The sequence below is a fragment of the Phytophthora cinnamomi genome (genome assembly GCF_018691715.1).
Source record: "Phytophthora cinnamomi strain GKB4 chromosome Unknown Contig24, whole genome shotgun sequence".
Lineage (NCBI taxonomy): Eukaryota > Oomycota > Peronosporomycetes > Peronosporales > Peronosporaceae > Phytophthora > Phytophthora cinnamomi.
The window spans coordinates 145,363-170,685 of record NW_027150957.1 but is presented as its reverse complement, the minus strand read 5'-3'; the positions used below and the strand labels follow the sequence as shown (position 1 = coordinate 170,685).

The 25,323-nt window shown below is 53.2% G+C and overlaps 5 protein-coding genes across 5 annotated transcripts; 2 read left to right on the top strand and 3 right to left on the bottom strand.

Moving 5' to 3' along the window:
• Positions 1–9,826: 9,826 nt before the first annotated feature.
• On the bottom strand, positions 9,827–10,141 carry IUM83_15214 (Elongation factor Tu GTP-binding domain-containing protein 1; the record flags this gene model as incomplete). The annotated part of the gene is made up of 1 exon (XM_067940016.1): positions 9,827–10,141. The coding sequence occupies one exon, from the start codon at positions 10,139–10,141 to the stop codon at positions 9,827–9,829; it is 315 nt and encodes a 104-aa protein (XP_067794561.1).
• A 2,437-nt stretch (positions 10,142–12,578) lies between these two features.
• IUM83_15213 (putative elongation factor Tu GTP-binding domain-containing protein) lies at positions 12,579–15,828 on the bottom strand (the record flags this gene model as incomplete). Its single annotated transcript, XM_067940015.1, has 2 exons — positions 12,579–15,566; positions 15,667–15,828. The coding sequence occupies 2 exons, from the start codon at positions 15,826–15,828 to the stop codon at positions 12,579–12,581; spliced, it is 3,150 nt and encodes a 1,049-aa protein (XP_067794558.1).
• A 3,216-nt stretch (positions 15,829–19,044) lies between these two features.
• IUM83_15212 (putative lectin) lies at positions 19,045–19,476 on the top strand (the record flags this gene model as incomplete). Its single annotated transcript, XM_067940014.1, has 1 exon — positions 19,045–19,476. One exon carries the CDS (start codon positions 19,045–19,047, stop codon positions 19,474–19,476), a length of 432 nt encoding a protein of 143 aa, XP_067794559.1.
• A 1,500-nt stretch (positions 19,477–20,976) lies between these two features.
• On the top strand, positions 20,977–21,867 carry IUM83_15211 (putative O-methyltransferase; the record flags this gene model as incomplete). Its single annotated transcript, XM_067940013.1, has 1 exon — positions 20,977–21,867. The coding sequence occupies one exon, from the start codon at positions 20,977–20,979 to the stop codon at positions 21,865–21,867; it is 891 nt and encodes a 296-aa protein (XP_067794556.1).
• A 95-nt stretch (positions 21,868–21,962) lies between these two features.
• Positions 21,963–24,149, bottom strand: IUM83_15210 (Cell surface glycoprotein STIM, contains SAM domain; the record flags this gene model as incomplete). Its single annotated transcript, XM_067940012.1, has 3 exons — positions 21,963–23,629; positions 23,807–23,914; positions 23,978–24,149. The coding sequence occupies 3 exons, from the start codon at positions 24,147–24,149 to the stop codon at positions 21,963–21,965; spliced, it is 1,947 nt and encodes a 648-aa protein (XP_067794557.1).
• Positions 24,150–25,323: the final 1,174 nt, after the last annotated feature.

Below are 25,323 nucleotides of genomic sequence, written 5' to 3'. Positions count from 1 at the left end.
CCTTGCATACAGACTCATAAGTCAGTACATCAATTACATGTTAATCCTCTGTTTCTAGTGTTAGCAGAGCGGTGATGCCGATGCGATAGAACTTACCGGAAAGTGGTAACCTCCCTACTCCGATAATATAAGCGCAAATAGCAGCATGCAAACAAGATTTCAATCAGCGAGCAGATTTGGAGGAATCGACCGCGTATATAACCTTAATTCGTGTCTGCCCGAGTGATGCGCACGAGTACCGCATTCTTGTTGGACTTGACCCAGTACGAGGGGCCGCTGCACGTGTTTCTCCTCTCCAAAGCGATCACTCGGATTTCATGCTGATCGTATCGTGTATAGCAGGATATCAGTCACGGTAGGGACAAGTTTAGAGAATTGTATGCATAGCCTGTGCATTAATTTTTCCGTGACGATCCAAGACAGATGGCCTCGTTAGTCGCGTTAATCAACACGGTTCCGGCTACGTCTGCTTCTCCAGCACCACAAGGTCACGAGGGTGTGGCCAGCAACTGTCATCGGTGTACAGGTGTAACAACTGTGTCTCGTTTATTCCGTGTTTCTAACGTTGCTTCGTCCACAATGTTTTTTTTGGTACAGTACCATCGATAAACAGTGCATAGTATTACACGAAGAGATAAAACCGTACACGGAATCCAACTGAAATGGCATATTCGTTTTCTATGGTGCTATTGTACATGTATACGGTAGCCTAGATAGCACCTTGAAGGGGCCTTCGCCCTTTGGCTCTCTATGTACATAATACAGTCCTATATTTTAATGCACGTGTATTAGACGTACAAAAGCCTGCATGTAACAATGTTATCATAGTTGTCACAGCAGTAAGCTTACCTCTTCCTGCTCGCCTCACCTCCACCTCTGTTATCTGGACGAACTAGAGGTTCTATTATATGAAGTATTACCATGAGCGTGCATGCGCGCTCGCTTACCGCCACATTCATATTCTACCGGTATACGCTCTCGCAAACCATTCGATATCCTGGTTTCGACGCGATTCCATGGTTTGGGCACTTAACAGTGAGCGTATTGAGGAGTGGTCTACACACTGCAGTTTCTACACGTAGAGTGTAAAACCCTGTAACCATAACCAGCTTATACTTTGTTTGGTCGAATACGGTGTGGCAGTGATCATATCCTAGCAGTAAATTCTATTTTGCACCCCCACCCCACCCCCTGGACCCCGAATTAGGATCACTAAATGACTGTAATGTACCTCACCAAAAACTAAAAAAACTGGACCCCGAAATTTTTGGGTCTGGTGGGCCAAAGCCAAATAAAATCTCATCTACAGTGCTACTGAATGTGTCAGTTGGAACCGATCTCCGGGCAAGCACACGCACGGGGAAATAGTTTCTGGAACCAAACTCTCTCTCTTCCAGACAACGGAGGGACAGTGGATGTTCCCGATTGCAGGACGAGGTAAGTTTATCGTTGTGACACACGAAATAAACGAGGCTGTGTTCGTTCAACTTTCACACCAAGGGCAACTGCCAGCCACCTCCGCGTGACCTTGTGGTGTTCGAGAAGCAAACGTAGTTGGAAGCGTGTTGATTAACGCGACTAACGAGGCCAGCTGTACCCGATCATCAAGGAAGATGGCTGACGTAGCGACAACAAGATTCCTCCGATTTCTTATGAAACTGAAAGACCGCGAATGTAAGTGAATATGGCGCTAGTGCTTGGTCCCGAACAAGTAATGCTTACCAAGCCCTTCATTCCCTGAAGTGGGGCACTATGCGCGACCCTTGCAGACCGACAGAGCATTTAATGTGTGCACTTACCTTACTGGTGGTCGCGCGACTCGCCGAGATCGCTCTGATGTCGCCACGCCGTAATCTCGCGAGAGAGCATCTGGTTCCGGTAGTCGACGTTTAATCAACAGCGTCGCGTCGCGGCCAAACGAGCCTCCTGTGCTCTCTTGGGTTCTGTGGCTCGTGGTTGCCTTGCGTGCCGAGGCGTAGACCCACGAAGCCACGAAGCCACGGCTGTAAATCGATCCAAGAGTTGATTGATTCTGGCAGCGCAACGGGGATCAAGGCCACGCGTCGTAGTGCACATCGCTCAGCCGTATCAACCCCAGGCAGCAGCAGTTTGGTCGGAAAGAAAACTTGCGTTTACCAGCACCCGTACATCCGACGCGGCTGGACGGCTGTTAATCGGGCGAACATGAGCTCGCTTGATATACATGTACACGCACGATAAATTATAGGAGATGGGTTGCGAGGACACATCGTGACTCTGACACCAGGTGCTGTCAACCGGCTGCCAATAGAGCGACCACGTTCCCGAATAGTCGTTTACAGATATCAGCTTGTATTAGCACCTACCGCATTGGGACTCGAAAACGGCACCAGGGAAGTGTCAGCAGACCGCTCGCCCGGATTCTCGAGGTAAGGAAAAAGGAAACAAACCTCGCCTGCAGCGCGACTGTCAGAAAAAATGGCAACCAACACCGCATAGCTCACGAGGTACGAATAGCAAAAAGTGTCAACCTGTCAACCTGTCAACGCTACCGAAGTTGACGGAATGATCTATCGTCACGGATTTGGCACGCGAACGAGAAAAGCCGAACGGTTCGCGTTCATGGTCCCCCAGCCGTTCGCGCCGCAGATTGCGGCGCACCCCACGCATCAGCATAGCTGCGGGAAAACAACTGGCAGTCCAGCGCTTCACGTTCGCACCGTGATACTCATCAAGTTCCTTGATGATCGACCTAACTCGTGGAACGCCAACGTTAATCGGCCGGATCACTCCTCATTAATCAATTCGCCAGCAAGTGGCCAAGCACGCGCCCAGCCAGCTTCACTCCTACTTTCGTTGCTGTAGTCACGATGTTCAAGTTTCTCACCGCCTCTGCTGCTCTCGTTGCGGTCGCGTCCGCTGCGTCCCTGCCCAACGGCTCGTGGCCGTCCAGCAAGGGCCTCGTGCAGTTCTCGGAGGTGCGCACGATCAAGGCTGGCGAGGTCTTCGACGGCAAGATGCAGACGTTCGAGCGCTCCAACGTCAAGTGCGGCGGCCAGGCCGAGAGCGGGTGGCAGACGGCCGTCTTCAGGCTCGAGCCCGGCGCCACCCTCAAGAACGTCATCATCGGCAAGAACCAAATGGAGGGTGTCCACTGCGACCAGCACGACTGCATCATCGAGAACGTGTGGTGGGACGACGTGTGCGAGGACGCGCTCAGCATCAAGGGCGGCACGGAGTCGAGCGTGTCGAAGATCATCGGCGGTGGCGCCCGCTACGCCGACGACAAGGTCATCCAGCACAACGGCCTCGGTAAGGTGATCATCGACGGCTTCTACGGCGAGGACGTGAGCAAGATCTACCGCTCGTGTGGCACGTGCGGCCCCAAGTCGCGCGAGGTGTCCGTGTCCAACGTGTACGTCGTGAACCCGACGAACGCGGTCGTGACGGTGAACAAGAACTGGGGCGACAAGGCCACGCTCAGCAACATTTGGGTCAAGTCGAGCAAGGCCAGCGTGAAGGTGTGTCAGTGGTCGCAGGGCAACCCCAAGGGCGAGCCCAGCATCATTGGTCAGGGTCCGTCTGGTGAGCTGTGCCAGTACTCGGCCAGTGACGTGCACATCAACCAGGACATGAACCAGGCGGAGCAGAGCTCACCGGAACAGAACGCGGATGCCTCGCAGTCGGCCGTGCAGCAGTCGAGCGTTGCGTCAAGTGGTGCCGATGGTAACACCACTACTCCTATCACTCAGACTGAAGTCACGGTAGCCCCCAAGACGAAGGCCCCTAAGACCAAGACACCCACCGCGACCCCTACCGTGACCAAGACGAAGGCCCCCAAGACGAAGACGCCCACCGCGACCCCTACCGTGACCAAGACGAAGGCCCCCAAGACGAAGACGCCCACCACTACGGCCCCCAAGGCGACGAAGGCCCCCAAGGCGACGAAGGCTCCTAAGACGAAGGCTCCTAGCCCGGAGCAGCAGAGCGCCGAGCAGCAGGATCCGGAACAGCAGAGCGCCGAGCAGCAGGACTAATTTGGCTGGTTTCGCACTACGAGGAGTAGGTGTGCTGTCTGCCACCAACGAAGAGTGAATTCGCTGAGTGCCAGCAATAAGCTAGATGTATTGTGTTGTTGTTCCTTAGCGTACAAATAGAGATAAAATAATTGATGGTGCGTTTGATACTGTAACTTTTTGGAGTTCTCTGGCATACTAGCGACTGCACCATTTTTTAAGAGATATTTGTTGAGGACAATTGGAAGAAGAACAAAGCAAGATTGACTAACCCAGGCTGAAGTATCCAAACACGCATTCCTGAGTCGAACCCCTCTATATTTTTTTTCTTTTGGATGGGCGAGGGGGGTATCAACGAACGGAATATAAATTTCACAGTTTTGTATTATTAATACATGAATTCATTGAGGCCGTTTTCGACCTGCAATGCTCGACCAAAAGGACTGGTTCCAGACTTTGCTGGTCCTGTATTCGGCTCAAAGCGAGTGAGTTTGTATTATACAGCTGTTACATCCCAGTTAATCAATCTTGCTTTGTTCTTCTTCCAATTGTCCTCAACAAATATCTCTTAAAAAATGGTGCAGTCGCTAGTATGCCAGAGAACTCCAAAAAGTTACAGTATCAAACGCACCATCAATTATTTTATCTCTATTTGTACGCTAAGGAACAACAACACAATACATCTAGCTTATTGCTGGCACTCAGCGAATTCACTCTTCGTTGGTGGCAGACAGCACACCTACTCCTCGTAGTGCGAAACCAGCCAAATTAGTCCTGCTGCTCGGCGCTCTGCTGTTCCGGATCCTGCTGCTCGGCGCTCTGCTGCTCCGGGCTAGGAGCCTTCGTCTTAGGAGCCTTCGTCGCCTTGGGGGCCTTCGTCGCCTTGGGGGCCGTAGTGGTGGGCGTCTTCGTCTTGGGGGCCTTCGTCTTGGTCACGGTAGGGGTCGCGGTGGGCGTCTTCGTCTTGGGGGCCTTCGTCTTGGTCACGGTAGGGGTCGCGGTGGGTGTCTTGGTCTTAGGGCCTTCGTCTTGGGGGCTACCGTGACTTCAGTCTGAGTGATAGGAGTAGTGGTGTTACCATCGGCACCACTTGACGCAACGCTCGACTGCTGCACGGCCGACTGCGAGGCATCCGCGTTCTGTTCCGGTGAGCTCTGCTCCGCCTGGTTCATGTCCTGGTTGATGTGCACGTCACTGGCCGAGTACTGGCACAGCTCACCAGACGGACCCTGACCAATGATGCTGGGCTCGCCCTTGGGGTTGCCCTGCGACCACTGACACACCTTCACGCTGGCCTTGCTCGACTTGACCCAAATGTTGCTGAGCGTGGCCTTGTCGCCCCAGTTCTTGTTCACCGTCACGACCGCGTTCGTCGGGTTCACGACGTACACGTTGGACACGGACACCTCGCGCGACTTGGGGCCGCACGTGCCACACGAGCGGTAGATCTTGCTCACGTCCTCGCCGTAGAAGCCGTCGATGATCACCTTACCGAGGCCGTTGTGCTGGATGACCTTGTCGTCGGCGTAGCGGGCGCCACCGCCGATGATCTTCGACACGCTCGACTCCGTGCCGCCCTTGATGCTGAGCGCGTCCTCGCACACGTCGTCCCACCACACGTTCTCGATGATGCAGTCGTGCTGGTCGCAGTGGACACCCTCCATTTGGTTCTTGCCGATGATGACGTTCTTGAGGGTGGCGCCGGGCTCGAGCCTGAAGACGGCCGTCTGCCACCCGCTCTCGGCCTGGCCGCCGCACTTGACGTTGGAGCGCTCGAACGTCTGCATCTTGCCGTCGAAGACCTCGCCAGCCTTGATCGTGCGCACCTCCGAGAACTGCACGAGGCCCTTGCTGGACGGCCACGAGCCGTTGGGCAGGGACGCAGCGGACGCGACCGCAACGAGAGCAGCAGAGGCGGTGAGAAACTTGAACATCGTGACTACAGCAACGAAAGTAGGAGTGAAGCTGGCTGGGCGCGTGCTTGGCCACTTGCTGGCGAATTGATTAATGAGGAGTGATCCGGCCGATTAACGTTGGCGTTCCACGAGTTAGGTCGATCATCAAGGAACTTGATGAGTATCACGGTGCGAACGTGAAGCGCTGGACTGCCAGTTGTTTTCCCGCAACTATGCTGATGGGGTGCGCCGCAATCTGCGGCGCGAACGGCTGGGGACCATGAACGCGAACCGTTCGGCTTTTCTCGTTCGCGTGCCAAATCCGTGACGATAGATCATTCCGTCAACTTCGGTAGCGTTGACAGGTTGACAGGTTGACACTTTTTGCTATTCGTACCTCGTGAGCTATGCGGTGTTGGTTGCCATTTTTTCTGACAGTCGCGCTGCAGGCGAGGTTTGTTTCCTTTTTCCTTACCTCGAGAATCCGGGCGAGCGGTCTGCTGACACTTCCCTGGTGCCGTTTTCGAGTCCCAATGCGGTAGGTGCTAATACAAGCTGATATCTGTAAACGACTATTCGGGAACGTGGTCGCTCTATTGGCAGCCGGTTGACAGCACCTGGTGTCAGAGTCACGATGTGTCCTCGCAACCCATCTCCTATAATTTATCGTGCGTGTACATGTATATCAAGCGAGCTCATGTTCGCCCGATTAACAGCCGTCCAGCCGCGTCGGATGTACGGGTGCTGGTAAACGCAAGTTTTTCTTTCCGACCAAACTGCTGCTGCCTGGGGTTGATACGGCTGAGCGATGTGCACTACGACGCGTGGCCTTGATCCCCGTTGCGCTGCCAGAATCAATCAACTCTTGGATCGATTTACAGCCGTGGCTTCGTGGCTTCGTGGGTCTACGCCTCGGCACGCAAGGCAACCACGAGCCACAGAACCCAAGAGAGCACAGGAGGCTCGTTTGGCCGCGACGCGACGCTGTTGATTAAACGTCGACTACCGGAACCAGATGCTCTCTCGCGAGATTACGGCGTGGCGACATCAGAGCGATCTCGGCGAGTCGCGCGACCAACAGTAAGGTAAGTGCACACATCAAATGCTCTGTCGGTCTGCAAGGGTCGCGCATAGTGCCCCACTTCAGGGAATGAAGGGCTTGGTAAGAATTACTACGTTTGGGACCAAGCACTAGCGCCATATTCACTTACATTCGCGGTCTTTCAGTTTCATAAGAAATCGGAGGAATCTTGTTGTCGCTACGTCAGCCATCTTCCTTGATGATCGGGTACAGCTGGCCTCGTTAGTCGCGTTAATCAACACGCTTCCAACTACGTTTGCTTCTCGAACACCACAAGGTCACGCGGAGGTGGCTGGCAGTTGCCCTTGGTGTGAAAGTTGGACGAACACAGCCTCGTTTATTTCGTGTATCACAACGATAAACTTACCTCGTCCTGCAATCGGGAACATCCACTGTCCCTCCGTTGTCTGGAGAGAGAGAGAGTTTGGTTCCAGAAACTATTTCCCCGTGCGTGTGCTTGCCCGGAGCTCGGTTCCAACTGGCACATTCAGTAGCACTGTAGATGAGATTTTATTTGGCTTTGGCCCACCACACCCAAAATTTCGGGGTCCAGTTTTTTTAGTTTTTGGTGAGGTACATCACAGTCATTTAGTGATCCTAATTCGGGGTCCAGGGGGTGGGGTGGGGGTGCAAAATAGAATTTACTGCTAGGATATGATCACTGCCACACCGTATTCGACCAAACAAAGTATAAGCTGGTTATGGTTACAGGGTTTTACACTCTACGTGTAGAAACTGCAGTGTGTAGACCACTCCTCAATACGTTCACTGTTAAGTGCCCAAACCATGGAATCGCGTCGAAACCAGGATATCGAATGGTTTGCGAGAGCGTATACCGGTAGATGTAGAACGCAACATGTATAGTATACATATTGACTTGCCGTATAGTATTGCAATGCACGGTAGTTCAGGTAAAGCTGCTATAGCTCCAAATCCTGTACTAGATCGAATGAGAGAGCAGCACTAGAGCACGAATCTACCTCAGCTTCATGCTAAGCGGTCTGCAAAATGAAATCTAGAGCTGTACCTGGCGAAGCACGGTGCATAAACCAAGCGGAATGTTGCTACTTCCGCTTACTCTTTCTCCGGAACAAAGTGCGAATCAATAGCTCGTGGGCTATCCAGAGCGCTGCTAAAGTGAGCAAAATGTAACGAGAAGCTTGAAATCGATTATCACTCCACCAAGAAGTATTTCCTCTCCCTCGAGGGGCAAAGTTGTGCTGATGCTTGGAAGTAGGACCAGTGTTGCTCGGAATCTGTACCATACGTTGAACCTTAGATGACAGAAAAGACGTCATGCGATACTGAGCAGTGATACTTGAGATCGCGCTTAGGAAGAATGACGGCACACCAGGAATTCCATCGTTAAGCCGATGAAACCAGCGGGGTGTTTGTTCTATCATTATAACACCAGTGCGTAAACCCAGGCGTTACGCATTTGCAACACTACATGCGAGATGAACAAGCGGAATGGGAGGTAATTTGAGTGAAAAAGCGACCTTCGAGTACCTGGTACGTGGATGGAACATCAATCAAATGAGCCAACACATAGCATAGCACCGGAAACGAACTACCGTAAACCACGCATTGCGTTGGCACTTTCATCAACAAGCGCCGTGCCTTTTGCACTCGCACCCAGCGTGATAGTTCCTTCTGAGATGTCGGGGTATTGCGAACGAAGTAGCAAAGATGTGACCTTAACCAATAATTCGGAGCGCCGCCAGTAGCCTGAAATATCGGTGCTTAACAGCCCTGTTTCGTAGCGGTAGTTTTCAACGAACATCGTCTCACAGGAACTAGGCGTCTCGACATTGATGTATCTACGAGCCCGGATAATAGTACTGGCGTCGGATCGACGGAAGCCAGTCGACGATAGTCCACCTAGAGAAACTTGCTGGTCCTCTTGGCTTACCAAAAACGTCAAACCCACCGTAACATTTGGGAAACGAGCTTCAATGCCCCGGAGACGCGACATCGTGTGGACATACAGCAACCCGACAGCTCTGCTGTTTGTGTCAGTTGGTGCGCACGAATTTATCCAAAGTTCGCTGCAGAGCCGTGGTTCCTGAACCCCCTTGCGGTTGGAAGGAAAGCAAATAGCTCAACTATTCATCGTCGCAAGCATGCCAGGAGTAGTAAAACGCCTGGTTGGTCCGTGTAAACCAGTTTGGAAGTAAGAACTGGTCTAGGCGATCAATATACTCCTTTTCTGAGCGTATGTTTGTCCAATTATGGTAGAATTTGATGCGCATTGAATTGCCATTTTGAATAGCGCCAACAATAGAGTCACTCAAGGCAAAATCTACCTCACTACCAATGTAATCTTCAGAACACTTTCTGCTATATGAAAAGCACTCCAGAGATTCCACCACGGCCAAGAATTCTGCAAATACTCGCCAAGCGATAGAAGTGGAGTCAAATTTGCAGCTCTACACCCTTGCCTGATAACTTTACCAGTAAACGTGTCAGCTCTCGTTGCCGAAAACACTAAATAATTCCAAGATGTGTCAAACCCCATCATCTCGTCAGGCTGTAGCCACTCCAACCCCAGAGCGAGGAACGTCAGAGACAGAGAATAGTAATGCTAGTGACTTAAGTCCAACGATAAAGTGTGACCAGGCAACAGAAAGGTGTCGTTCGAACGCCTTATCGCGGGCTGCAATCTGTCGCGTGTGGGTTCTCTCAATTAGGTCCGTCGGGCAACTGTGATCCCATGATGCCTAATAATTCTGCCAGTATTGTGGGGCTAGAAGTTTAAAAGTCGAGATAAATCTCCCCTTCGAGGTTGTAATTGGGACAGTTGACAGGTCCATTCATAACTTAGAAGTAGCGATAGGAGAGAAAGTGGCAGCTACTCAGCCGCATTGCACGAGCTCAGGCCAAGTAAGCTCCGAGGCGTTCACCCGTCGAAGCAATTTCAGCCTGCCTGTGTACTCATTGTGGTCGCCGACCACCACCACAGGCAGGAGAACGACCTGCTGAGGGCGTAATAGCGATTGGTAGTAGGCCAACTCGGTCGACCGATCCCTTCCGAGCAGCGTGCGCAAGTACACGATAGGATCACTCATGACCACGGCGTTCATGAAGGCCACGTTTGCTTCAACATCGTCCGAGCGACCGTGCAGACATTTCATCTGGTGTTGGATATACCGGAACGTGTTCACGTTCATTAGTGCGGACGGAGTGCTGTATCTGTATTTTTGAATCTGCAACCGTAGTTCAGCGACTGCTAGCTGCTTCGCGCGAAAACTGGCAGACAAAGGAAGGACTCGAGCCTTTCCATTCCTTGGCTTATTCACCCGCAGTTTACTTGGATGACGTTGCTGTAGTAATTTGCGCTGCTTTTGTTCGTCCCGAATGCAGAAAAAATCGCTCGTCCAGTGTACGCACATGCTCACTGTAGGCCACAAGACTCCAGCCGAGTACGGGACAGGAGTGGGGGCGAGTATGAACCAGTGAGAGAATCGGTACTTGTCTCCTCCTACTACACAGCTCACCCAAATGACGTGTGCGGCCCATGCCCCAGCGATGACGAATACCAGGCAAAGCAGGAACTTGAGGTCGATGATCACTCCACCAAGCAAAACGTTGCCGCTTCCTCGGTGGGTAAAGCCATACTGATACTTCGTTGCAACCCACGCTCGCGCCAACGTATCGGGCATTACCACCGTATTTAGGATTTTCGACGACCGGAAAGACGTCGACCGATATTGAGCAATCAGCGTAATACTCGAGAATGCACTGAGTAAGAATTCCGGAACACCTACGATACCGCTGCTCAGCTGATTATTTCGAGCTAACCATCGCGAAGTCGTGACACTCACGATGATGTGCCACACCAACGCGTAAATCCACACGTTTCTCATTTGCACTACTGCGTACGAAATGAACGATGCCGGATGAATATCTAGAATACCCCCCTGAGTGAAAAAGCGGCTCTCGAGTACATCGTACGTGAAGGGAGCATCAAGCAAGTGAGCAAAGACGTAGCAGCTCACCGGAAACGGGCTGCCAAACACAACGCACTGTGTGGGCACCTTCATGAACAAATGCCGTGCCTTGCCCACTCGCGTCCAGGTCGATATTTGCTTCTGCGATTTCGCAGTACCATGAACGAAGTAGCAGCTCAATATCAAGCCAATTCCACGAAGTAGAAAATACCCCTGACCGATCACGCGGAGAGCTGCCACTACTTTATACCACTGCACCACGTCAGAAATTAACAGCCCAGTTTCATACCGATAATCTTGCACGAACACAGTCTCACACGAGCTGGGAATTTTGGCGTCACTGCAATTGCGGACGCGGATTATCGCACTGACGTCTGATCGTTTAAACCCAAGGGATGTGAGCCCTCCTCGGCAAATTTGCATGTCCTCCTGGCTTTCAAGAAGCGTCAGATCAACTGTCGAGTTCGGAAAGCGGGCCTGAATAGCATGGAGGCGCTCCATCGTGTGCACGTACAAGAGTCCAACACTTCTTCTTTCCAGGTCAGTCGGCGCGCATGACCTATCAAAATTTGTCCATAGCTCACTGCAAAATCGCGGAACGCGGGTTCTGCTGCCGCGCGCAGGGAAGCAAAGTGTGCGGGCGTTTGTCTTTGCGAGTAGCTCCGGTGAATAATATAGAGCCTGGTTCGTGCGCCAGTTAATATTGATGAACCACGACGGAAAAATGAATTGGTGGAGCCGATCTATATACTCGCTTTCAGTGCGTAGGGTGAGCCCAATAGGGCGTGAATGTGCTGCTAAAGGCTGCTTCAAAGTATCGTTCAACCTTGCCACCGCACTCACAAGAGAGTCAATCATGTTAAACGCCACAGCACCACTGAAAGTTTGTTGCGGGCATTTGCTCGTGTAGTAAAAGCATTCAGGAAAATTTGGCGCCGCTAAAAAGTTCGCCATTGCGCGCCAAGTGATCGACGTTGAATCGAATTTGTAGCTCCACACGCGCGCTGTTGTGTTGCCGCTTAACGCTTCATCTATTGTCGACGCAAACACGGAATAGTTCCACGATGTACGAAAACCTACCACTTCGTCAGGTTGGAGAGAAGGATAATCAGTTTGTAGATTTGATACGCCAACTCCGGATCGGAGGACGTCGGAGAACACCAAGGCAAGAGAAACCAATCCGATGAAGAATCGCAACCACGAGAACGGGAGATGTCGCTCGAATACTTTTTCACGGGTGACAAGTTGGCGGGTGTGTGTCTTCTCAATAAGCGCAGCTGGAGAAATAGTCTTCTTCGAGTTCAACGTATTTTTCTCGGCATGCCGCGACGCCCACTTGGATAAAGCCACAAGCGCTCGAGTGCCATCGCCACGACTGGGCGTGACGCGAGTGGGGGACATATTGAAGCTAATTGTACGCTGGGCGCCGGTGGTGCTCCCCATACAAAACTGCGAACGAAGACAGCGTAAATTGCTCGTTGCATCAATCAGTCAGCCCTACTTGCCCAACTATAAATATGTATCGTCACTGATGAATTGGTGTTCGCTTCGTCCGTTTTGCTGAATGTTGTAACGAGGAGTGATATTTTAATGGCCTTGTCAGGCTTCCTTGGCCCTGCCACAGCATCCAGTTTCTACCGCCATGAACCACGCCCGCTTATCTTTTAAGTGTACGCTGTTTCTCCGCGTGGACAACAACTTTCTCATCCCGAGACAAGCCCTTGCGTTTGCGCACCGCTTCAATGTATCGCCTCACGTAGTTGTGCTCGTACACGCGCTCGCCGTAATCTTCACGCTCCTCCTCAGTTTGCGGCTGGAAGAAAGGGTCCATGTCGATGATGCTCCAGTGCGAAAAGATGAGCTGCGGGTTGCTAGCAGCGCCTGACGTTTGAATGAGCAGGTCGGTGGCAAAGCCGAAACTCTCCACCACTGGCAAATGGGCCTTTACTGTGAACAATGCGGTTCCATCCGACAATTCTTCTGAGTAGATATCGCCTCGTCGCTTTGAAATCACGCTGTACAGCTTGCCGAGCTGCTCAGCCTGGCACTGCACCGTGCACTCGTACACCGCCTCCACCAGGCGCACTGGCTGCTTCACGAACGCCATGAGGCACGTGGTGCGCATGATGGAGATCACCTGTCCACTAAGCGGTCCATATTTGCTCGCTTCGGCCTTTTCCTCCTCGGACTTGTCCTCTTCCTTTTTTTTTTCGTGGAAAACAACATCTTCGATGATGAAGGCCACTCCCCAGACTGGTTCGTCGCACAAGGGACCAGCAGATGAAGCCATTTGGAAACCCGTCACGATACTGTTCTCCAGCTTCCTGATCTGCTCAGCTTTCTCCGATTCTTGCACCGCAGCCGCCGATTTAGATGGGAACAAACATCCACTCGCGCGATAACCCTGAATGTTGTTAACCAACATGTTCGGGCCAACTCGTCGAGGACCGCAACTCCAAATTTGATCCAGGGGGAGCGACTTCAAGAAAGTGTTCTCACTTGCTTGGAGCGACTTCTCCAGCTTGTTCTTAAAAGCCGATACGTCTTCAACGGCAGATTCCATCTCGCCAGACGACGCAGTACCGTCCGTCTCTTCAGCCAGCTTCCTGCTCTGCGTTACCCGCTTCAAAAGAGCTGCGCTCTCTTCCAAGAGCTTTGCTGTTTCAAGAGGCAGCGGCAACGCGCGCAATTTCAGCGTCAAGGTGCCGTCAGGAGTTGTTCCCAGCGCAACTTTCGGATCAACGTCTTCAACAGCTTCCGTTGCGTTCTGGTCCGATTGTTCATCTTTAGGTCCGTCCGGGTTGAGAAGATCCTTGAACACGATATTTTCCTGAAAGGATGAAATAGTGCCGTCGACAACACTCTCCCGGAACCCTACCAATGGCTCGGAGACTTGCACCGCCACCTTCGCAAAACGCTCCTTTAGATCCTTGATGCAGCGTTCCAAGTGCAACTCGCCGAGAGCCACAATAACATGTTCTCCAGTCTCCTGGACGTGCACTTCAACAGTGGGATCAGATCGATACAGTCTCTGCAGACCAGCCTCTAAGGCGCCGAAGTTGCGAGGATCTTCAGGCTCTACTGCAACGCGAACAATCGGCTTCGCTTGGTAAGGCATCTTGGTCAGCGACGGGCACGCTAGTGTAGATGATAGGGTCGCAGTCTTGAGAACGTGCTCCTGCAGACCCACAATGCCAACAATGTTTCCGGCAGGGACACGGTCCAGCTTGTGCAAATCACGCCCCATCATCATGTACGTCTTGATTAAGCCACTGTCAATGCGCGCAACATGTTTAACGGTTGCGGGATCAATCGATTCAACGTCAACGTCCCCAGGAACACCCTGGAACTTCGGATCCAGCACATACACAGGTTGTCCCTCTCGAAGCACTCCAGAATAGACGCGGCCAACGCCAACGTAAACTTCATCAGTGGCAGCAAGTCCTGATTGGTGGTAATCGGACAGCACGTTGGCTTCCACAGAGATCACCTTGCAAATGTAGATCACCAGCGGTGCCTCTTCCGAAGTCTGGCACGATTGCAGCGAGTTGAAGACCTTCGCGTGCTGCGGCGACTTCTCCAGCTGCTCCGAGGAAATTGTGCACAGTTTCTCCGCTCGCTTCACTTGAGCAGTCACGGGGCTCGGCAACACGCGCGTGACCATCTTCAGAACCGTCGTGGACAGCGGCAGCCACCTCCGCATAACCGCTTGCGTTGCATTCTTCCGGTCCGTCTGCTTGAGGTCTCGGTCCGTGACCAGCTTAGCCACACGCAGTTGGCGCGTCAGCTTGCGAAGCGCCTCCAGGTCCGCATCTGACTCAACAGGCTTTGACAGGCTCGTGTACGTCGTCCAGATCAGCTCAAGAATAAACGAGCAGAACATGGTCTGGCTGTTGGAAGTCGGGGGCTTGGTCACGATCTTCTTGGTCTTGCCGTTGTAGTAGTACTCCCCCCACAGCGCCTGGCGCATGACCCTCACCGGCAGGTCCAGCTTTTTAGCGTAAAACGCCGCAAAGTACCCGATTCCGAACGCCCAGCCATCCGTTGCACTGGAGAAGATGACATTACCATTAGCCGGCGAGAAGAGCATCTCGTTCTCCATTTGCTCCGTCTCCTTCGAGATGGCTTCATCATCCAAGGTGAACTCGATCTTGTCCGCACTAATCCCTCCTTCTTCCTCTTTTTGGGCCCCGTCCTCCGTGACGACCTCCTGGTCGTACTTCTCCAACACGTCCATCCGGATCATGGAGCTCAGCACGGCGTTGGCCTGTTCCAGAATCCGATTGAGTCTCTGGTACGCCTCCATGGGCGAGAACTGCAGCTCGAAGATGAGACGGTCCATCTTGTTGATCACGAGGCACGGCCGGATTCCTTCTTTCCAGGCCTGGCGGATCACCGCGTGGGTTTGTGCACACACTCCTTCCACTGCATCAATGAGCACCAGCGCCCCGTCACAGAGCCGGACAGCAGTGGACACATCGAACGAAAAGTCCACGTGACCGGGTGAGTCCACCAGGTTGATGAGGTACGGAGCTTCCGGCGCCTTGTCGGCCACGGGCTCGGGCTGGTACACGAGCGAGATGGCACTGGACTTCATGGTGATACCGCGCACCTGCTCCTCTTCGGTGTTGTCCAGGTAGCGCACCTGCAAAAACAACATGGGTACATTGTTGGGACGATGGTTAGCAACATGGCTACATTGTCATGGTGGTGGTGAGAAAGATGGCTACACTTTCAGAGCATACCTTGCCCGCGAGCCGCTCCGAGATGATGCCGTTGGCCGACACGAGGCTGTCACTGAGCGTCGTCTTGCCGTGGTCCACGTGCGCCAGGATGCAGATGTTGCGGATGCGCTCGGGCGCGTGCTGCAGCGCGCCCAGCAGCTCCGGCGTCGCCCGCGTCGTCATGGCTGCACGTGCGTTGGGTACTGGTGAATGGCTTTGAACCGTTTCCCTCGCTACAAGGGATTCCGTATAGAAAGGGAGCTGCTATGCGGTGTACCCATTTTCTGGTACTACTGGGTTAAAGCAGTCGGTAACTGTAGCGAACAGGAAGCATCCATCATGTCATGATGACCAATTAGCCGTTTGTAAAATATCCACGGTGCGAAACATGGCGGAGCTGGAGTTGGCCTGCGCAGCACTAATACAAGGAGAAGCTCGCGTGTTTCCTGTGCAAATAGAATTGGGTAAACGAGTATACGCGCTGCATGAGGCTATTGCCGGTATGTGGGGCACGGAACGACGCCCTATTTCTCCCGTATTCGTGACAGTGCGCTTGGCGCGGAAACACGGTAAGTGGCTGAGAGCCGACTGTGATGTGGAGAGGATTCTACGAGGGAAAATCGACAAGGAGTATCAAGAGATGTGGCCTTCGTGGCGACTCCATAACGAGAAATTTTTCGGATTGGATTTTAAGCCCAACCCAGAGGAGATTCAAGTTTTGGTAGAGCTTCCTGCTGATGCTCGCGAGAAATTGTGCGACGGGCCCCCGAGTGCGGCATCCTTTGTAGACTTGGCAAGAGTGTGCAGCCGATCACTCCAATGTATTTCGCGGGAAGGTGGAGACGTTATTGGCGAGCGCACCGATCTTAACTCGTAGTAACGAATTTTATGCCTCAACAATGGTAGAATGTTTCTGTTGTCGTCTACTAGTACGTAGTATCAAGGTTTCCAAACAATTTGTGTTGTTGTCAATCAGCACTGATAGCCGATGTGTAGGGGTCGCAGTTGCGTCCTTGAGCTTTTCCTTCTGAAGACGAGAGGCATAAGCAAAGTTTGATCGCGACGGGTGTGACTTGCTGTATGATGCCTTCCAAGCAATTACAAGTAACATACTGTAAAGGTGGCCGAATAGTTTCGTTTTAAACCGGAAAGGTATCGAAGAAACGCTCTCGCCGCCGCACCAACTTCTGCCAGTACCGTGTATATTCCAGCCAGACGCAAGTGCAGCAATGGTCGTGAGCCTCAAATTTCGATCCTGAACAATTTCGAGGTGCTTGCACTGCGTTGATGTCTGCATTTATGACAACATCTTCAGTGACCCTATTTGAATTGCCTTTCTTCGCTGAGAAAGCAATTGTCGGGAAATTTTTCATCGCGTGGGATTTTTCCATCGCAGATATACTGTGCGTTCTACTCCAAATCGGATTCGGCGATCGAGCAATCAATCGCTCCGGCCAAACCGCCCCTCAAATTATTAACAGCACGACGCAGCAGCGGATGGAGCAGGAGCAGCATGGCCGCCACGCGAACGCGGGGAAAGGCCGAACAGAGGAACAACAGCATGAACAAAACACAGTGATGAGGGGCCGCAGAAACTGTGCAAGCGTTTGGAGGCGGTTGCAGAGGAGGCTGCAAAACACGAGTAGTGGCAAGGAAGCTTGCCCAGTTGCGCGTGGAGGCACTGTCGGAGATGCGAATGAGAGTTATGGTGGAGGAGGTCGCGACACGGGCTCAGGCGCTACGTGTGTGTTGGACCATGACCATGACAAGGGAAGAACTGTGAAGAACAAGAACGATATCAACGACCTCCCGTGAACTGTGATGTCGCGACGGAATCCGTCGTGTGCCACCGATAGGGCATATTTTCTTGGCTGGGCTACTACCGCGGGTATATCCCTTAGGCATTGCTGCGCTGAGCGCGGCTTCGGGCGTAGCTAGCCGTCTCAACCGCAATCAAATCAAATCAAACCCCTTTTGCTGCGATCACTTTCAGCGCATTCCTATCGTCGCGCATTTCGCGCGGTAGGATGGTGAATGGGTGATCTTTGCTTGTATGCGGGACTTCACCATTGTGGATTCGCTCGTTGATGCACGCGTTCAGTCTTGGTAGGACGCTCCACTCCTGCAAAGTGAAAAAGGCATCGAGAGCGACGTTGGATAACAATTTGCGACACCTACTCCTCCTGATCTCCCAGTCGCCATTATCAACAGCGTAAAACACGTCATCAATCGTCGGAGCTCTGAATTTTTTCTGGAACGCGTACGTCTTGAACAGATTATTAGCCAGAATATCAAGTAGTTTTCGGCAGGATGCGCTCATTGCCTTGTACATTAGCTGTTTGGTGGCGGACGCTTTCTTAAGCACTGGACGCTTCACCAAGATGTGAACCACGTTTTCTGAAGACGTGGACTCCGCGCACATCTGTATGAGGCCTTTGAGAAAGCAGTCATCCAAAATCACGCAACCGTCAACGGCATTGGCGTGCAGCAATAGCTCCCTCAAAGAATCGTTGTCTTCCAGCCATTCATCGTCTTTCCGCGCCAAGCGGACCACCAACAGCGAGGGGTTTTCTACGCTCACTACTCGAGAAATGGCCTCTTGCAGCGCCTCCACGTCGGCACCAACTGCGACCTCAACGGGAAACACCTCCACTTTTCACCATACAGCGCACAACTCAGCTCAACCTTGTTTGACATGTCAACTTGCTGGTAAATATGAAACTTTTGACTTCGTCATGCTTTACCTCAAAATCAAGACCATAGATTGATGAAGACACGACCCGTCAGTTTCCATCATCATGATTGATTTCTACTAAGGTCAATATTGAAGTATAATGTTCTAAGAGAAAAATAATAATTCGCAATATAATACTAAAAAGTGCGATATGACGGTACTGATATTTTTTTTGCGGATCTGTCCAAAGGTTCTCCGTGGGGCTCAACCAGGGGTCTACCCTGTCGTCGGACAGGTCAGGGCCCTTCGTCGCTAAATGGACTATCATGCGCGATTCTCACCCGGTGAGTACATGTGTGGCCTCATGCAGGCCATCATCCGCCGCCCGAAGCAGGAAGAGTAAGGTCACAATTGGGCTACTGAAATAAGGTTACTTACAGGGTTACGCTTGGTTACTTTCAATAAAGTGCTTTTTATTTGGCATTATTAAAAAACATTTGTTGGATTAAGGTACATATTCGATAATACCTATCGTCAGCATCGCTCGACCTTATCACAGCAAGTAAACGAGTCGTGTTCATGCTCACAAACCATTTCCGTATCTTCGTCACACATAATCCTCTCAAAGTAAAGCTTCGCGATGAGTGGTCGTAAGTCTCACTTTGCTATTGCAGCCACTCTAGGCAGGCGTCGTCGCGCTCCTATCCGTGCGCCAGCGCTATCACATGAGGCTACTCGCTTTCTCCGCCTCAGCGGCAATAACTCTGTCGGCTGCAGATGCCGCCAAGCAAACATCCACCCACCTTCATACCCACAAGAAGGCCGGGGCGTGCACCATCGCGAACGAGTCGCAGTGTGGCGGTCAAAACTGGACCGGCAGCACGTGCCGCGCCGGCCCCAAATACGAGTGCCGCTGGTCGGAGGACGGCCAGAACGTCCAGCGCGGCCAGTCCATCGCCACAGACAAGAGCGGTGTGCAGAAGGACTACATCGATGGAGAACACGCGTACATTGCCGATTGGGGCAATTGCACCAGCGCTGACACCGTTTGCTCCGAGCTGGCGAAACGTCTGTCTGAAGCAGTCGGACACCTTTTGGCTGTGCATGCCCGAGACGCTGCCTCCGGGCGGTGCGATATGCGGCATGAAGTACGATGAGTACGATTGGTTCTACCCCCACTATTGCCCCAGCGGCGAGTGTTGTAAGACATTCACAACGCTCTCGTTCTGCAAAAAGGAGGAGTCTTAGCCTCAGATTCAATGTAGAGGGAGTAAATAAGTATCTGTGCGTAAATTGAAAACAGACAAAATGTGTTACTACGATATTGTTTTGACGCGTTGTCTGTACATGTTGAGATGTCGATGCTTACCGCAAGCCTTGCTTGGCCTCCACAACAAACTACGACCTTCTACACATTTATCTGACGGATCCTAAGATATTCCCAGGATGGTCCACCAAGTCGGGCAATGAAGTGTTGATGGGACGATGTATCACAGCTGGCAAATTGAGCCGTTCATCGCTAAGTGCGTGAAAACCTCGGCAAAGTGTCAGAAATTATCGCGGTCTCACTTTGGAATTCACTCTCCGCCGAGACACATCTTAACCGGGCTGTTTCATGCACCTGTGCTACGTGGTGCTCATGGCAGTCTCCACTTTCCTCGCGAACAGCCATGCTGTCTTGGCTGCACGTCATGCAACAGTTTCTAGCACGACAGCCAACACCGTCAATGACGCACACCCTGCGCGCCAACGGCAGCTGAGAAGCTACAACATAAACGACTTGGAAGACGAGGAGAGGTTCCAGGTCAAACTCAGCAAGTCGAGCCTCGAGAAACTCTCTCAACGTTTGCAAGCCCAAGTTCAATCCCAAACATTCAATGTCGACGCGACTTTGCGGAGGTTTACCCGAGAACGCGAGCTCCAGCAAATCGCCACGTATTTTGCGAGCCACAACGGGCTGCTTGGTGGGTGGCTTCAAAGGAGCACACTCGATGGACTGCGCGGTGCAAGTTTGGCCCATATGAGAGCAGTGTTCACACAGTGGAAAACGCAGGGACAAGCACTGGAGAACCTCACCGTCCTGCTGAACGCTAACCCAGCAGTTAAGAAGGAGTATCGTTTCGTGGCCACCATGTACGAAGGGTTCCTGCAGATGACGGCCAGACGAACCACGTAAGATAGCTCCTACTTACCCCTCGGCCCGGTAACCTGGTAATTCATCTAAACAAAGACAGAGGCCATTCTCGCCCCCCCCCCCCTCTCCCCGCTCACAAAAACAATGATAGATTGATAGCTTAGTGACTCACCTTCGAGGAACTGTGGTTCATCGGTCAAATGGGACCAGACGTACTGTGTGCTCATTCAATTTTACTCTGGCTGGTCGGCCCATCGAGCGATGGCAGTGCACCGCATGATGATAACGCCACGTTGAAGTTAGGGCGGTGCTCGTGAACCACTGCTTCCATCAACATGGCCCTCGTACGCCACTGCGATCCACAAAACTACGAGTGGTGAGTCCGGAAAGTTGGGAGGCCGCACTCGCGCTATCGGTGCAACGCAAGACCTCGCGGTCCGCCCTCCTTTCAACGCCACGAAAGACTCGTCGGGCTCTACAAGCGCGTCGTCAATCTACAAATCACCAGTGAACAGGGACAGCGATGACGAACGACACTGCCGACAAGATGCACTCGGAGGATTTCGTGCAGTTCATGAGCTTCGCCGGGGTGCTCATGCGCGCGACGGAGCACGAGCGAGCCGACCGCATCGTCACAGATCCATTTGCAGAGCCCCTCACTCGCCAGATCTCCCCGCAACTCGCCCCGCGGATGAAAAAGTGGACGGAGAACCTCCCGCAGCCAGAAAACTACTTCTCGATTCGCACATGCTACCTGGACGACTCCATCACACGACGCAATGCCTGTATTCACCAGGTCGTGCTCTTCCGAGCGGGACTCGACACCCGGGCCTACCGGTTGGAATCGCTGCACGACTGCCAAGTGTTCGAGGTGGATCAGAACTTCGCGCTCTTCGAACACAAAGTGGCGGTGCTGGATGCGTCGAACGCCTCGATGGTACCTGATCGCCATGAGATGGTGGTGGCTGATGTGAACGACTTCAATTGGGAGGAGAAGCTGCTGTCTGCGGGATTCGACTCGAGCGTCCCGACGTTCTGGGCTCTTGAGGGGCTGACGATGTACTTGGAGCGAGGCAGCAACATCGCGCTGCTTAAAACGATCGACATCTTGTCAGCTCCTCGTAGCGAGATCTGGGGCGATGTTGGAGGCCAAGCATTAGAGGAAGGTGGGGTTGCAGCTTTCAAGCAGGTGGACGAGCTCAGTCAAGCGGAATTAGGCACGCATCTGTTTAGACTCGGCGAAGATGACGCGATGCACGGCGTCTTCAGCGAACTCCCGTGGGAACTGACGTTGCAGGCGAATTTGGTGGAGTCTGGGACGCACTTTGGTCGGAAGTGGGAACCAATTCTATCGGCAAACAAGGCACCAGTGCCGTTTTCTTTTGTTCACGGGGTGAAGCATAGCACTGAGTAGTTTGTAGCACCAGGAAAACACGTTGAGAAGGAAGAATTTGTATTTGCGATATAATACTGTGACTTGCAGCGCAAGTCCTACAACTCCAGCCTGGCTCAGTACGTGACGGTGCGGTGCAGACGGCTCTCTTTACAGGTGATACAGATGCACCGGCCATCGACGATCGGACAGCTCAGCGCTTTCGTGTGATACACTTCTCCCTTGTGGTAGTGACAGAACTCGCGATCACACAAGCAACAGTAGTGCAAGATGCGCCGGTCCAGCGTCGCAGTGAACGGCACCTTCTTCTTGTATCGCGGGTCGTGGCACACATGACACTGGTTGCGTAGGGCTCGGGCCTCCGATGGAAGATGCCGAGGACGCAGCTTGCCCTTGAGCTCCGGAACCGGGACCATGTACGTGGATCGGCTGGAGCTGGTTACCAGTCCGAACTGGTTCGTGGCCTGCACAACGAACTTGTACGTCTCCCCATGATGAAGCTTCTCCACGATCACAGTCGTCGGCAGCGGCAGAGTTAGCAGCTTGATCCACTTCACTTCTTCGGTCTTCGTACGAGTCCATCGCACAGTGTAGCACACGATAGGAACACCGTTATCTACCGGCTTCTCCCACGACACACGAGCAGCGGCACTTTCCACGGTTGTTTTGCTCGTCTCGACTTCCACTGTCACGCGCGTAGGCATGTTGGGCGGCAGTCGACGAAGCAATCGAAGCAGCGAGTCCGCATCTCCGTAGATAATTCCCCGAATTGGTAGCATTACAACCAACAGAATCACGATAGCGTCATCCAGCCACCAGAAGTATATCTTCAGCAGGCCCCACAAGCTCAGTCGGTGGTCGAAGTCGTCGTCCGAGTCGGCGTCCTCCGCATTTTCAGCATATTCAGTCGTATCTGCCTCCGCATTCCGTTTGCGCTTACTCTGGGAAGACAGCGAGCGTGAGGACCGCGCTTTTCCCGAGTTGGGCAGCATAGGCGGCGAGGAGCCTGCACCTGACGAAGCTGAGGACGCTGTAATACTCGCGAGGGCGTCATCGCAGCGTACAAACGTGTGCGGGCTACGTCCGTACGAGTTCCAGGTCGTAAGGCGGTAAACCACGTGCTGGTCGGGCTCCGCAACATCGAGAAATTCGGTATCAGCCCCAGTAAACACCGGCACCCAGGTCGACTCGCCAGGACTGCGGCGTTGCAGTTGATATCGCTGTGGCGCGTTCTCAGCCGGCACCCAGGCAATCTGAAGCAGCACCTTGTCCTGCGCAGTCGAGCCTTCTGCCGTGCACACACTCGACACGACTGCTTCCGGCTTCCGTCCCATACCCAGGTACTTCATCTGCAAGAACATGGCCAGCTGGTGGCGGTGCAGCTCGCTGTGCACGCCGATCTCCTGCAGCCTGGCCCCGTCGTTTGCCATGAGCAGCGGGAACGTGTACCCGGAGATGGAGTTGGTGCGAAACACCTCGCTGTACTGCGGGAGCTGCACGGCGTAGGCCACCCAGTCAGCCACCTCGGCCACGGTCATCTCGGCGCCCACGCTCTCCCAGCGCTCGTCCAGCTCCTTCCACGAGATGACGGCGTCGTGGTCGCTGTCCAGCTTCTTGAGCGCCGTGTCCACGTCCTGGTCGCTCTGGGCCCTGGTCTTGAGCTCCGACAGGTCCAGGCCGCCGCTGTCGTCCGTGTCCAGCAGGTGGTGCAGCTTGTCCTTGATCTGCTGGATCTCTCGGCGCCCCACGCGGCCGTCGTGGTCGAAGTCGGCCAGCAAGCTCTCTGCAGTTCCCGTCGCAAGCACAAAAGTGAGCACTTCAGAGCACACAGAGCACGGGCCGCTTTAGTACGGAGGTGCCACCGCAGCATGGACGTAAAAGCGCAAATAAAAGCATGTCTGCGTGGCGAAATCGGTGTTTTAACGCACGAAACGCTTTTACGTCAGTGCTCTGGACGTACCGACTTCGGGATCCTGGTGGGTTTTATTGCGCTTGCTGGGCTTCTTGCGCGCCACGACGTCGTCGACGGCACTGCCGGCCATCGTCACCGCCATTTCCATGAGCTTGTCTGATGCAAAACGTAAACGCGTTAAAACGTGTTGATACGGAATAATAACACGCGGTGGAGTACCTTTCGAGCGTGGCGTGACGACGTCCTTGGCGGCCACTGGCGCCGCCAGCAGCAGCGCGACCAGCGCAGCTACAGCTGCCACAGTCAGCAGAGACGTCCGCCGTCGCGTGGAGCGGCTGGCAACGCGCCCGCAGCGACAGGAAGCGCGCGGGTCTCGCAGGGGCGGCCCCATTTTCGAGCTCTATCCACGCGGCAAAACGTTAAATGATGCGAAAAAAGCAGCCGGGTTTATTTTGACAAAAATAGGGTACGCTAACTACGGCTTCGTTGCATACGAAATCGTAGTTATTGTACCCCATTTTGTCAATTAAACTTTCGTCACAAACGTGTCAGCTGGTTTTCGCGTGGTCGCATCGTTCCACCGAGCTTGTCACATCCGACCAGAGCAGGAGATTCGAGTCAGGCGGAGCTGATGGCGAATGCTGCCAGGCCAGCGCGTTGGCTGACCAAGCAAGACTGAAGAGATACATATAGACGGCTGCAAAAGCAGGCTCACCCTTGCGATCGCGATCTTGAAGCATTTGAGTCGCGTTGTGCCTCTTCGCTGGCTGTACACGTGGCCGTTTCCGGCAGCTGAAACGATCGCGCTACTATTGCAGTGCAATGCTGGTGAGATACACACTGCTACTGCTGCTGCTGGAGGCCGTTGGGATCAACTTGAGCCCAACTTGCGGCAATGACTGCGGCAGTGAAACGATGCACGTTGTGATCGCAGCGAGCGACATGATATATGGGGAGTGGCACTCCGCTGACCAGCCCGCGCACACAGCCAAGCGTCGGTGCTGGCGTGCGCTTCAACAGCAGCAGGAGGCTGTCGTTGCGGGCGAGGCTATGTATCTGAGTCAACGCGGCGACACGAACGCGTCATCGAAACTCGCTTTGGAGGGAAACCACCTGAAAACGTCATCGTTCAGTCAGCGCCAACCCCGCCTTAATGCCCCTTTCAGGCTCGACTGGGCGAGCAAGTCAATTGGGCTTGTCGAGCGGCAAGCATGGAGTGTTGTGCAGGATGCTGTGCCTCTAACACCTCCTGGGTGATAGGCGTTTGCCGGACTTCAAGCTGATCGCCCAGCGTACACGATGGACTTGTCGTCTTGGTCATTGTTTCCCGTTTTTGGCTTTGACCCACGTGCGTTGTCTCTAAATCGCCGCCATCTTTTGCATTACTGGTTTAGCGGACCACCCTAACAACAACACAGTATGCAGATCTGCTTGTTTTCAACTTTCGTTTCGAGCGAGTCCACGCAACTACAAAAGCTAAGACCACCAATTGGATTGCATGTAAGCTCGAAGCTGTGTCTTGCTGTTTAGCTAGGCACTCTCAATTCGCCTGTATCAACCCACTC